At 37.0% G+C, this 14,329-nt stretch overlaps 1 protein-coding gene across 1 annotated transcript in view; it reads right to left on the bottom strand.

The window, feature by feature from the left end:
* LOC126354688 (selenocysteine lyase-like) overlaps window positions 1-6,500 on the bottom strand; it is a 150,537-nt gene extending 144,037 nt beyond the window's left edge. Inside the window, exons 1-2 of the mRNA XM_050004496.1 lie at window positions 5,980-6,500; window positions 5,346-5,568 (exon numbers count right to left, since the gene is read on the bottom strand). Of these exons, the coding sequence (XP_049860453.1) occupies window positions 5,346-5,567 (222 nt within the window). The 5' untranslated portion in view covers window position 5,568; window positions 5,980-6,500. The remainder of the gene's footprint in view (window positions 1-5,345; window positions 5,569-5,979) is intronic.
* Between the last annotated feature and the right edge of the window lie 7,829 nt (window positions 6,501-14,329).

Raw genomic sequence — 14,329 nt, 5'->3', positions numbered from 1 at the left:
GTATCATTCTACTGGAAAATTCTGCAACTCCTGGCTGAAAAAAGGTATTTATAACTCAAACAGGCTGGTAGGAACTGGAATCAAAAAATTGATGACGTGTTAAGAAAATTGAAATTTAACAGATCAAATGCTGATCATGTATTTATTTTCACAGACCTGTCATCAAATGACAGAAGTGTTTTGGATCAATTCAGAAGTTCTTGAAGATCAAACAGATAAGCCAATGCCTAGGCAAGTAAATTGCATGGGACTGTGAATATGAAACAATTTGTATCTCCCAGAAATCTTATGGAAAAAAACACTAACTTGGTTTGGATTTTGAAGCAGTTGAGTCAAGTGATATCAATGTACCTTATCAAGAGGCAATATGAAGCCTTTTATATCTATCCCAAATCTCCAGACCTTATGTGTGTATCTAACAGATATAATCACTGTTTTAAGAAGGTCCATTGGCTGTCAATAAAAAGATTGTTTAGACACTTAAAGGAACAATGGACTATAAGCTAGAATTTTCTAGAGATGATAAGAGAGAAATAATGCCCTCCAGTGATGCAGGTTGGGGAAATAAAATCAATGACACACACACTGTAACTGGTTCAGGCATAAAAATGCAAACTCTAATTCTGTGGCCTAGTAGAAAAAAATGTCACTTTCTACTTTTAAAAAAGAATATATGACCTTGGCATCAACTATTCAAGATTTACTGTGGTCAACTTATGTCTGAGGTAGATCCAAGCAGTGTCATAAGGTCAATTACAGTATATCATGATGATAAAGGAGACATTCAATTAGCCATGAACCTAGTAACAAACTCTGGATCCAAGCATATAGTTATAAGAATGCACTCTCACAACGTAAACCCGCACAGAATTTTCAATAAGTTACCAGTCTTTGCTCGGACCATGGATAAAATTAGTTTTAAATATAAGGGATACAACTGTTTAACAGATTACCCTTTTTATAATATTAAAGAATACTTTAATTTACCAGATTATATTAACTTTTAAAAATTATTACCTTTAATTGTATTATTATGTACAGCACAAACTTTGTAGAAATAATATTTAATGCTACACATTGTACTAATGCACATTGTATATACTTTATCTTGTATCAAATTGACGAAACCCACATCATTATGAACAGATTTATGGTGAATAGAGAATCTTGACTATTGTTGAATCAGGTGTTGGAACTCTTCCTTCTCAAAAAACTTCAGCTGGTGCTTTCAACAAACAACTTTGCAAAGCCAGACATGAAACATGTAAGAAACTGTGGCCTTGTGAAATAAGTGGAGGAGTGGCTGTGCATTTAGATTTCATACTGTGTGTCAATGTCAAATTAACAGGACATGTTGATACCATGGACCTTGCTGTTGGTGAAGAGGCTCGCGTGCCTCGGCGATACTGTAGGTGCAACCACAACGGAGGGGTATCCGTTGAGAGGCCAGACAAACGTGTGGTTCCTGAAGAGGGGCAGCAGCCTTTTCAGTAGTTGCAAGGGCAACAGTGTAAATGATTGACTGATCTGGCCTTGTAACAATAACCAAAATGGCCTTTATGTGCTGGTACTGCGAACGGTTGAAAGCAAGGGGAAACTACAGCTGTTACTTTTTCCCGAGGGCATGCAGCTTTATTGTATGGTTAATGATGATGGTGTCCTCTTGGGTAAAATATTCCGGAGGTAAAATAGTCCCCCATTCGGATCTACGGGCGGGGACTACTCAAGAGGACGTCGTTATCAGGAGAAAGAAAACTGGCGTTCTACGGATCAGAGAGTGGAAAGTCAGATCACTTAATTGGGCACGTAGGTTAGAAAATTTATAAAGGGAAATGGATAGGTTGAAGTTAGATATAGTGGGAATTAGTGATGTTCGCTGGCAGGAGGAACTAGACTTCTGGTCAGGTGACTACAGGGTTATAAACACAAAATCAAATAAGCGTAATACAGGAGTAGGTTTAATAATGAGCAGGAAAATAGGAATGCGGGTAAGCTACTACAAACAGCATTGTGAACGGCTTATCGTGACCAAGATAGATACGAAGCCCACACCTACTACAGTAGTACAAGTTTATATGCCAACTAGCTCTGCAGATAACAAAGAAATTGAAGAAATGTATGATGAAATAAAAGAAATTATTCAGATAGTGAAGGGTGACGAAACTTTAATAGTCATGGCTGACTGGAATTCAGTAGTAGGAAAAGGGAGAGAAGTAAACGTAGTACGTGAATATGGATTGGGGATAAGAAATGAAAGGGGAAGCCGCCTGGTAGAATTTTGCACAGAGCACAACTTAATCATAGCTAACACTTGGTTCAAGAATCATACAAGAAGGCTGTATACATGGAAGAACCCTGGAGATACTAAAAGGTATCAGATAGATTATATAATGGTAGGACAGACATTTAGGAACCAGGTTTTCAATTGTAAAACATTTCCAGGGGCAGATGTGGGCTATAACCACAATCTATTGGTTATGAGCTGTAGATTAAAACTGAAGAAACTGCACAAAGGTGGGAATTTAAGGAGATGGGTTCTGGACAAACTGACTGAACCAGAGGTTGTACAGAGTTTCAAGGAGAGCATAAGGGAACAATTGTCACAAATGGGGGAAAGAAATACAGAAGAAGAAGAAGAATGAGTAACTCTGAGGGATGAACTAGTGAAGGCACCAGAGGATCAAGTAGGTAAAAAGACAAGGGCTAGTAGAAATCCTTGGGTAACAGAAGAAATATTGAATTTAATTGATGAAAGGAGAAAATATAAAAATGCAATAAATGAATCAGGCAAAAAGGAATACAAACGTCTCAAAAATGAAATCGACAGGAAGTGCAAAATGGCTAAGCAGGGATGGCTAGAGGACAAATGTAAGTATGTAGAGGCTTATCTCACGAGGGATAAGATAGATACTGCCTACAGGAAAATTAAAGAGACCTTTGGAGAAAAGAGAACCACTTGTATGAACATCAAGAGCTCAGATGGAAACCCAGTTCTAAGCAAAGAAGGGAAAGCAAAAAGGTGGAAGGCGTATATAGAGGGTCTATACAAGAGCGATGTACTTGAGGACAATATTATGGAAATGGAAGAGGATGTAGATGAAGATGAAATGGGAGATACGATACTGCGTGAAGAGTTTGACAGAGCACTGAAAGACCTGAGTCGAAACAAGGCCCCCGGAGTAGACAACATTCTATTGGAACTACTGACGGCCTTGGGAGAGCCAGTCCTGACAAAACTCTACCATCTGTTGAGCAAGATGTATGAAACAGGCGAAATACCCTCAGACTTCAAGAAGAATATAATAATTCCAATCCTAAAGAAAACAGGTGTTGACAGATGTGAAAATTACCGAACAATCAGTTTAATAAGCCACAGCTGCAAAATACTAAGACGAATTCTTTACAGACAAATGGAAAAACTAGTAGAAGCCAACCTCGGAGAAGATCAGTTTGGATTCCGTAGAAATACTGGAACGTGTGAGGCAATACTGACCTTATGACTTATCTTATAAGAAAGAATAAGGAAAGGCAAACCTACGTTTACAGCATTTGTACACTTAGAGAAAGCTTTTGACAATGTTGACTGGAATACTCTCTTTCAAATTCTGAAGGTGGCAGGGGTAAAATACAGGGAGCGAAAGGCTATTTACAATTTGTACAGAAACCAGATGGCAGTTGTAAGAGTCGAGGGACATGAAAGAGAAGCAATGGCTGGGAAGGGAGCGAGACAGGGTTGTAGGCTCTCCCCGATGTTATTCAATCTGTATATTGAGCAAGCAATAAAGGAAACAAAAGAAAAATTCGGAGTAGGTATTAAAATCCATGGAGAAGAAATAAAAATTTTAAGGTTCGCCGATGACATTGTAATCTGTCAGAGACAGCAAAGGACATGGAAGAGCAGTTGAACGGAACGGACAGTGTCTTGAGAGGAGGATATAAGATGAACATCAACAAAAGCAAAACGAGGATAATGGAATGTAGTCGGATTAAGTCAGGTGATACTGAGGGAATTAGATTAGGAAATGAGACACTTAAAGTAGTAACGGAGTTTTGCTATTTGGGGAGCAAAATAACTGATGATGGTCGAAGTAGAGAGGATATAAAATGTAGACTGGCAATGGCAAGGAAAGTGTTTCTGAAGAAGAGAAATTTGTTAACAGTGAGTATAGAGTTAAGTGACAGGAAGTCGTTTCTGAAAGTATTTGTATGGAGCGTAGCCATGTATGGAAGTGAAACATGGACAATAAATAGTTTGGACAAGAAGAGAATAGAAGCTTTCGAAATGTGGTGCTATAGAAGAATGCTGAAGATTAGATGGGTAGATCACATAACTAATGAGGAGGTATTGAATAGAATTGGGGAGAAGAGGAGCTTGTGGCACAACTTGACTAGAAGAAGGGATCGGTTGGTAGGACATGTTATGAGGCATTAAGGGATCACCAATTTAGTATTGGAGGGCAGCGTGGAGGGTAAAAATCTTAGAGGGAGACCAAGAGATGAATACACTAAGCAGAATCAGAAGGATGTGGGTTGCAGTAAGTACTGGGAGATGAAGAAGCTTAAACAGGATAGGGTAGCATGGAGAGCTGCATCAAACCAGTCTCAGGACTGAAGACAACAACAAAAACATGTTGATATATGTAAATTGATATCGATAGTTTTTTTTTGTTTACTCCTTTGTTGTGTTGTAATTACTCTGAGGGATTATGGGTCGTGTGGTATGTAGTAGTTTTTATGCATGTACCGATTAATTAATAAAACATTATTTCAGAAGGCTTTCACATTTAAATTAAAATGCTCAACAATTAGCAACAGATTTTGGGAAAAAGCAACTGTGTTTCAACTTAAGAAATATAAATATTTACTTGTTCTTGAGCAGGGCCTATTCTGTTTTATCATCGCAAGAGCCACTAACTGCCTAATACTTAGCAGGTGCGAAACCCACTATGTAATTACCTATAGTACATTCTACATTCTGGCTGCCAATGGATCTACATGGCTTTGCTTTCTCTTTAAGTGTTCTGTTTGTATTATTTCATATAAACAGCTTTAATGATTTAAACATATAAAAAATTTACTTAGTATTAAAGGTTTATTTCTGGGCAATTTAAATTTATTCACTTTATTTAAAGCAAAAATTAAAAATGTGTTTCCCAGCTACTGATGCATTAAAATGAGTTACCTGTATCTACTTCTGCGTTTTCATTGTTTCACAACTACTTGCATACTATAAAATGACCATAAGCTGATGAAATGTTTGTCGCAGCAAGCAAACAATTCCAACTGACCACATAGGTAACACATTTATGCAGCAGAGACAGTAAGGTATTTAGTATCTCACAAACCTCTGTACCACCAGATGTAAAGACAATGTTATCTGCTTCACAATTAAGGAGCAATGCTATATCTTTTCTGGCTGAATTCAACGCTGTTTTTGCAGCCACTCCTTCTGGATATGAAGAACTTGGATTAGCCCACACATTTTGGAGGCTTTCTGTTATTTTATGAACCACCTCATGGGCTACTGGTGTCGTGGCATTGTAGTCCATGTAAATTATGTCATTCATCCTGAAAGCACAATATGTGGCAATACAAAAACAACCCTTTGTGTAATTATCAAAGCAATAACATACTATTTCCGACAAGCACAAACAGGCACTATATGACACACAAAGAAACTGGGTATGACGATTTTAGGGCGCAATAATGTCCACTGTTGCTTAACAGAAAATTCTTGGATTTTTATATTTCGTCTGCGTCGTTATTCAGTCAGCAAACCGGCAGTAGCGTTTTCCTTTACGTCGAACGCGAGACAACAGTTCAGAACCATGTTTTCTTCAAGGTCAACTTACACAAAACATATAATAACTCAACAGAAGCATGATACTCCTCAAGTCACTCATATCAACAATTTTCATTGGGTGAGAATTACAGTGAAGTGTGTGTCAATAACTCAGCAATTAAAGACTATAATATCACCTGTTTCAGGGTCGTGCCTTCGGATCAGTCAGTTTCAGTGAAATCCAAGTCAGATGTAACTATATTTCGGCAAATTTCAATTATCTTTTTAATACGTAACTTATTTCTTTTGCTGATTTTGTTTGCGTGTGACAGTTCAAACCCACGCATTGGTGGATGCCAGTGCTGCCAACGCAATTGTTGTCGTGATAGGTTAAATTATCACCACGGCTCGAAACGCGGCCGTGCTCGGCTGCTTTTCCATTCAAGCCTACTTTGTGCTTCAAAATGACGAATTACTCATGTACCTCCATATAAGAAATTCAGTCTATAACTGCTTCTGCGTTTCAAGAATCGAGATTTACTGACAATTAGAAACACAATCCGCTTCCTAAGGGTTGATTAATGCTTGACGTAATGAAATATCGAAACATTGCGCAATACATTTCGAATGGCATCACCCACACAGTATCTCACTGTAACGGGACATTACCCTTAAGTTTTCTCGGCAATGAAGTTTTGTATTGACCTTTGTGGGAAAAGGAAGTATGGCGTCGTCGATATAGTAGTCGAATCATCCGAAGATGAGTTTTACACGGATACGGTTCTGAACATGTTATGTTATCAGAATTTAAGAACAATGAAAATATAATTCATATAAACTGGTATTACACAAAACCCTTACAGATCTAGTTTGAAAAAAAATGGTACACATAGTCGACAGTAGCTTTATGAAAGTAATCATTCCTGAATTTGTCTGAAGTAATTAAGGAAAACTACAGAAAATCCAAATCATGGTGGCTCGAAACTTCCACCCTCCCTCATACAAGGCCAGTCGGATTAAAACAGCTCTGCCCCATTCGGCTTATTCCTGCTGTATAATATTGTTCACAAAGTTTTATTTAACAACGAAAAGGCTAGTACTAGTAATACGCTATATTGCTATTTTCCAATATTAGTGATTTCTGTGAATGCTGCCTTTCAGTATCTGTTATTCTTAACCGTGATTTGTCGCAGGTAAGAGTCGCAGTTAACGAATTCAGATCTTCTATCCATCCGCACACTGCCACTGCTATTTCTACGGTTTCTGTGCCTTCTGCGATTTCTGGGACCCATGCGATTTCTGCGATTTATCACCACATGAAAAAGTTACAATTATCCAAACAGAAAACTGCATGTCAAAAAAACTGTCAGTAGTAAGTATGTTGTACTTTTGTTCTTCTATTGGCTATTATTTTGTATTAAAGAAACAACTGTGAAAATATTAATAGTGTAATTAATACGTAACTAGCCATACAGTACCGCAATAGTTCATGTTTAGGAAACGAATTCTGGCGTATTGCTATGTTCAGGGGCACCTGAGCTTGTTTTAGTCAATTAGTATAGCGATAATTCACAATATCTTTGTCGACAGACCTGGAGAAACTGCCACTGCGTCTTTAGACTCTCTTCGTCAGACGAGAGCTTAGTTTCTCAGTGATTCGATTAACTTAATTACTTAAGTGAGATCGTTCTTCGAAATGTAAAACATCGCCCATTGAGTGGGTTTCATTACAGGAAATATCAGCAATACTACTCTGTCAATTACATTGTTCGTAATTAGTGACAGCAAAAATGTTTAATAATCCTTGTGATTTTGCAGACGCAGTTCCGACTTTGATTACTGGTTGCTGTAGGTATTTATCCACATCAAGGCTCTTGAGAGAGAATCGTGAAGATTGAAGACAGCTCTCAGAGCACTTGCAGCTTAAAAGTACCATAATTATGGAATACGTGTGCAGAATGAGTGACTGAACTGTGTTTAATTGAAGTTATTATGCTATCTTAAACGAATGATAAATAAATGTTAAATACAGCGAGTGAATAACGAAAATTTCATTTTCCCCATGTTAAGCCGTCCTATATTCGTAAATTTCCTGCCATTTAATTATTATTGGTAAAAACTTGTCGGAAAGTGGCATGACCCCCCTCCCCCTTCACACGCAATCTTGGTGTGGTGACTCTGACCTGTAACATAGTGCCCGACGTCTAGAGTATGCGTTTTGAGGCTGTTGATATGAAAGTGGGAAGTACAGGTCTTCCAGTTAAATCAGGAGCATTTTAAGTGCAGTACTTGACGGTAACACAGAAAAAGTTTACTTGTGTAGGTGGTTGTAACGTCGGCAAAAAGTTCTTGTGTGTGCAGTTGACATGTAGAACACCATGTGTAAAAAAATTTTCCAGTGTCTTGAACTGTGTCGGAACAAAAGCGAGGCATTCATATGACCAATAATATTGTTTTCATTTCATTACACTTACACAGATATCTGAGTTCTGCTGTGTTAACATTGCAAAGTCCTGTAGACATGTTGAGTATTAAGCACAACTATCATATTGGAAGTAGAATCAAACACATTTTTTAGGCTACTTGTCTCTAAATGATATTTTCTGGAGAAAAAGGCAATATTTCTTCTTACTGATATAATGCATCCAGAGCCACAGCTGTGTTTGACCAACTATACTGGTGCTGAATGTGCATGTCGTCATATAGGATGTACACACGGTACATTGATCTCGTGAGGCACGAGGTTCTTATAACGAAGTACAAACGTCGGTTAACAGATGGCACTAGGCAAAGAATGTCAACTGCTCTTTTTAGTTGCTACTTGTGACTTCTAGTTGCGGTTTGTCACATAAATTTCAGTTGGACTCGATAGCGAATCGCAGAGAAAGAGCGTACTATTAACTTTGGCCAACAGATGGCTCACAGCGTTGACTGTTAACTGCACTATTTAGTTGCTACTTGCGACATTTAGCCGCGTCTTACATAATAGTGATGGCTTTTCACTGAAGTAGCAGCTAATTTCTTAGCACGACACCAGGTTTACAGAAAGCAGTAAGAAAACTGACAAGCAGATGACACACGGCGTTGAATGTGAAAAACTTCTTGCGACTTCTAATTGTGACTGGAATCGCAGTTAGATTCTGTAAAGTTGTTATTGTGATATCAGTGACTTCTCAGTCACTGTGATTTGTAACATATACGCGATTTCCTGCTCACTACTAGCCTAGTACTACTGTTCATTCAGTTTTTACCCTCAGTCACTGCAACAGCGTGCAGACAGTATTTCAGATCATCAGCTGACAACAGTACAATAGCGATGATGCTAGAGTTCCATGTTGTGTCCCACAACTTAACATTTGCTTGCCTGAAAAACTGAGCTCAGAAAGAGGATAAGTTGTTAGTGTTATTGCACACTGCATATCTATAGAAGTAGATTTTTTGCAAAAAAGCTGAAGAAAAGTGAAGGAAGGAACATAGTATGAAAAAGTAATGACAAATAATATTTGTTCTATAATGTTGTTATTAAATCATGTTAATTTTTTTGCCAGTCTCTTCTCTGTGTTATCTACACAATCCTGCATTGCATAGAATGTATTGTTTAACAGGTCCACTTTCAATAAGTTTGTTTCACTAATCTCCTTAAACTTACTGGGATATTAATTGTTCAGTTTTATTAGAAGAAAATACTGTTTCTAGTTTTATACTTTTTTCCTTGTGATGAATGTAATTTCAGTCTAGATCTTGGTCCATGGTCATGGAAAGAACTGTTTGTGCAGTAATTATCAGAGTTATTTTTTATGTTCACAACTGATTGCTTAATATACTCACATGGTACAGCTAAAATCCCCATAGTTTTGAACAGATCTTTAGAATGAGCTCGACTTCATTTTCAATGAAAATAGAAACACTCAACAAGAATATACATATGAAATATCTTAATAAATATAGTTTACTAACGAAATCACATTTGGAGTCAGACAGGATAATACAGGAGTGGCAATAGTAGAATTTACTAAAGACATAATGGAGCTCCTGGACGGAGGCGGCTTTGTACTGGAGATATCTTTCGATTTGTCCAAGGCCTTCAACAAAATGTATCACAAAATACTTTCACACAAATCAGAGATAGTGGAAATAAGAGTAGTAGAGACATTGGTAACAAGTGCATGTAGTGTAGCAAACATCTTAAACAAGTACTATGTTCCTGTTACTGACAGCTTGGGGTTATCAGAAGCATTAAGATCAGTCATTAGAAATAACTTCAGTAAAATGCAGACTCTCATGCCTCCGAAAAAAGTAGTGTCCATTATAAAAATCTGTAAAATCTAAGTATTCTAGTGGTTATGATAAGAGATCAACAAAGTTAATCAAAGAGTGCTCATGTTAGTTGAGTTCTATCTTAAGTTATTTGTATAATCGATGTCTTAGCAATGGAACATTTCCAGACTCGCTAAAATTCACTGAAGTTAAGCATCTTTACAAGAGCGATAATGAGACACCATCAACCTATCGACCAGTTTCACTTTTGCCAGATTTTTCAAAAATATTTGAAAAGGGTGTGTTCAAGCAGCTAACTGCAAATAATATATTGTCCAAGTCACAACTTGGGTTTCTTAAAGGATCTGATACAGAGGAAGTTATTAACACATGCAGTGAGAATGTAATTAATTCATTAGATAACAAATTTGTGTGAACTGTCAAAAGCCATTGGGTGTGTGAATCAAGGCATTCTCTTAAGTAAATCAGAATACAGGGGTCACTGGCAGTACTGTGAAATGGCTTGAGTGTTACCCAACTAACATAAAATAAAACAGCTGTGCTGTAAGCAGTCAATTTTCATATGATTAGGAATTAATTTCATGTAATGTTCCTCAAGGTTCCATCTTGGGTCCATTGATTTTTCTTGTGTACAGTAATGACTTCCCTTTCACTGCATTGCCAGATGCTAAGTTTGTTTTGTTTGAAGTCGATACAAACAATGCAATAAGTAGCAAGTTGGGTACGCATTTAGAAATTGCTGCTTATAAAATTTTCACTGACATTAATAAATGTTTTAAAGCTAATACACTTTCATTTGAAGGGATCCATTACATGCAGTTCAGAACCAGTAAAAAATTTCCTTACAGCATGTGCATAGTGTCTGAAGAAATGCAGATGTAAGATGTTTACAGTGATACATTTCTAGGATTACAACTGAATAACAAATTCAGTTGGGAAGGGCAAATTACAGAATTGCTTAAGTGCCTAAACAAGTCTGTATTTGCATTGAGAATGAGGTCAGATGCTGAAGACATAAATATAAAAACACTTGCATACTTTACTTGGTGTCATTCTATTAGGTCATACAGACAAAAGTTTTTATCATGCAAAAGCGTGTAATAAGACTCATTTGTTGTGTAAATTCAAGAACAACATGTAAAAACCTGTTTGAGGAACTTTGCATTCTAACCACTGCTTCTCACTATATTTATTCCTTTATGAAATTTGTTTCAAGTAATAGATCAGTATTTCCAACCAACAGCTCAACACATAGTATCAGTAATAGGAATATGAACAATCTACATAAAGACCTCAAATCATTATCTTCGTCCAAAAAGGAGCCAAATATTCAGTAATACACATTTTTAATAAGTTGCCAGCAACCATAAAGAACTTGGTTTAATATAAAACACAATTTAAAAAGTGTCTGAAAGACTTTTTAACAGGCAACTTCTTGTATCCTATAGAACTCGACACCTGGTGGACCAGCTCAAGTAAAAATGTCTGTTACATTTCAGTTTAGATGACACTTGGGCACAACAGTCAATATTAGGCATTTTGCGCCTGATAAATTTATTAAAAGTGCATAGTTGTGTTTTATTCTGATGGTGTATTAATTCTGTAAATGTTAGCAGTTCCAGTTTACTGCAATGTATTCATCTATTTTGTGGTCCTCCTGACAAATGATCAGGGTAGTGAGATGTTTTACATTTTTTATGTCACACTTTCTCACTTGTTCCACACCCTTGAGAGTAATGTCAATTTTGGGTGTATGGAACGAAAACTGAATCTAATCTAATATAATATAATCTTGTAGGAAACAGGTGCTTACAGTCATATCTCACAAATACAGCACGTAGACATTTTACAGGCAAATAGAAATATCAGTTCTATGGAGATGCTAAAGGTATCAACATAGGAGGCCCGTAACAGAGTATTTTGGGCCCAGTTTTTTTATTGATCTGTATTAATGACTTTGCAGAAAGAGTCATGCAGGGAGACGAAATCCTTTTGGCTGATGACAGCAATGTAACAATCACAGATAAGACACTAGAGCTACAGGTAAGCAATGCAGATAACATGTTAAAAAATGCACGCAAATGGTAAGATGAGAATAAAGTAACACATAACATAAAGTAGCACAGAGAGCTGCATCAAACCAGTCTCTGGACTAAAGACCACAACAACAACAACATAAAGAAAACAAACTCTTTAAGTTTGCATATGAATAAAAATAATAACAATATTCAGTTAAAATTAAATGGTGGCTTGGTTAGCTGTATACATAACACAAAACTTTTAGTGAACAATGTAGGAAACTGAATCTAGTGGAGAGAATGTGCAGCAATGATAGCAAAAAGAATTTCAAATTTCATCTGTATGCTATGGTCTAAGTATAGTAGCAGCAGTGTGTAATAGTAATTATCTCAGAGTAATTTCTTATGACTTGTATTTTTTCAGTCACCAGATATGGTATGATTTTCTGGGGCACAAATACACAAAACATAGGAAAATGTCTGATATTACAGAAGAGATCTCTTAGAAAAAAAATGAAAAAGATCATATGGGTTCACTGCCTGGAATTATTTAAAGAAGTAGATATCTTGACTGACCCAGGTGAATATTTTTTCGAAATATTAGTATACAAGGTGCACCAATAAAGTAATGAGACTGATTTTCTTTGCAAGTTGTGGTAACCTTGCAGGCTTATACAGGCACAATTTCTTTGACCTTGGTCTATAAGCTTCTTCCAGTCCAAGCAGTACATTGATACAACTGCTCAGTCGTGAGTTGTGCTGTAATAAGTTAACAGGTGTTTGGGTCTCTCATCAAGGAAATGGAACTGCGTAATATTGCGCAACAGTATGCCATTTCTTTTTGCATTAAATTTGGTGAAAACGCGATGACAACTTACAGCAAGCTTCAGAAGGCTTTTGGAGAGGAGGTTATACCAAGAGCTTAAGTTTTTTGTTGGCATAAAATGTTTAGTGAAGGCAGGACGAATGTTGAAGATGAAGACTGCAGTGCACGGTCGGGTGTCAACTTGGCCAGGGTGCGTGAATTCGTGAAATCTGATCGAAGATAATCCGTGAAAATGATTGCAGAAGAACTGAACATCAATTGACAAATGGTTCGTCTAATAATAACTGGAGCTCTTAGTATGAGAAAGATTTGTGCAAAAATGGTCCCCAAAAATCTCACACCACAACAGTGGCAGCTGATCCGTTAGAGCAAACAGAAATCAGTCCAGAATTGTTGAACCATGTTATCACTGGTGATGAATGTTGGTTTTTCCAGTACGATCCAGAGACAAAACGCCAAAGTTTGCAGTGGTGCTCAAAGGGATCATCAAGACCAAAAAAATCTTGAATGTCAAAGTCAAAAGTGAAATGCATGCTTGTGTGTTTCTTTGATTGCAAGGGGATTGTTCATAAAGAGTGGGTGCCTCCTGGAAAAACAGTTAACCAATATTACTACAAAGAAATTTTAGACAGACTTTTTAAAAGAGTTCTTCATGCCCGTGCCACCATTGCTGATAATTGGATTCTGCTTCATGATAATGGCCCATCCCATGCTGCTCTGTCAGTACAGCAACTATTAACCTCAAAACAAATTTCAGTACTACCACAGCCACCTTATTCACCAGATGCCGCTCCGTACGTCTTTTTTCTATTTCCAAGAGTCAAAACAGCGGTCAAGGGACACGATTTTCGAAGAACACAAGATGTCCAAAAAGCTGTGACGAGGGTCTTGAAGGATGTTACAGAAGATGAGTTCCAGAAATGTTACTGTCAGTGGCAGAAGCGCTGGAAAAAAGTATGTGCAATCAGCAGGGAACTACGTTGAAGGAGACAACACTAAACTTGACTAAAACAACAAGCAACATTTTTTCATGTCTGTCTCATTACTTTATTGTTGCACCTCATGTATCAGCACAAATATATATCAGTATGTCACAAACTGCTCTGTACACTACTATAACACAAGAACCAGTGAAGTCTTGCATCTAGAAAAAACACACAAGGTCAGGACACATAACAGTATCAAGCACCATTTGTTAAAACTATGTAACAAATTATATAAAGACATAAGGAAACATCAGAAATGGATAAATGCAAAAAAACGACTCAAGCATATCATCTCAAAAAAGTTACTATACAGCTAAATACTATTTAATAAAATGTACAATAGGGAATTAATTATAATACCAATTTATGAAATGTATGTAGCCCTACGGACCTTTTTTTTTTTTACTTAAATGGGTCGCTGTATATTAAAGTGCTCATC

Source organism: Schistocerca gregaria, chromosome 3 (genome assembly GCF_023897955.1).
Source record: "Schistocerca gregaria isolate iqSchGreg1 chromosome 3, iqSchGreg1.2, whole genome shotgun sequence".
Lineage (NCBI taxonomy): Eukaryota > Metazoa > Arthropoda > Insecta > Orthoptera > Acrididae > Schistocerca > Schistocerca gregaria.
The sequence above is the reverse complement of the archived record's forward strand: the minus strand, read 5'-3'. Positions and strand labels throughout refer to the sequence as shown.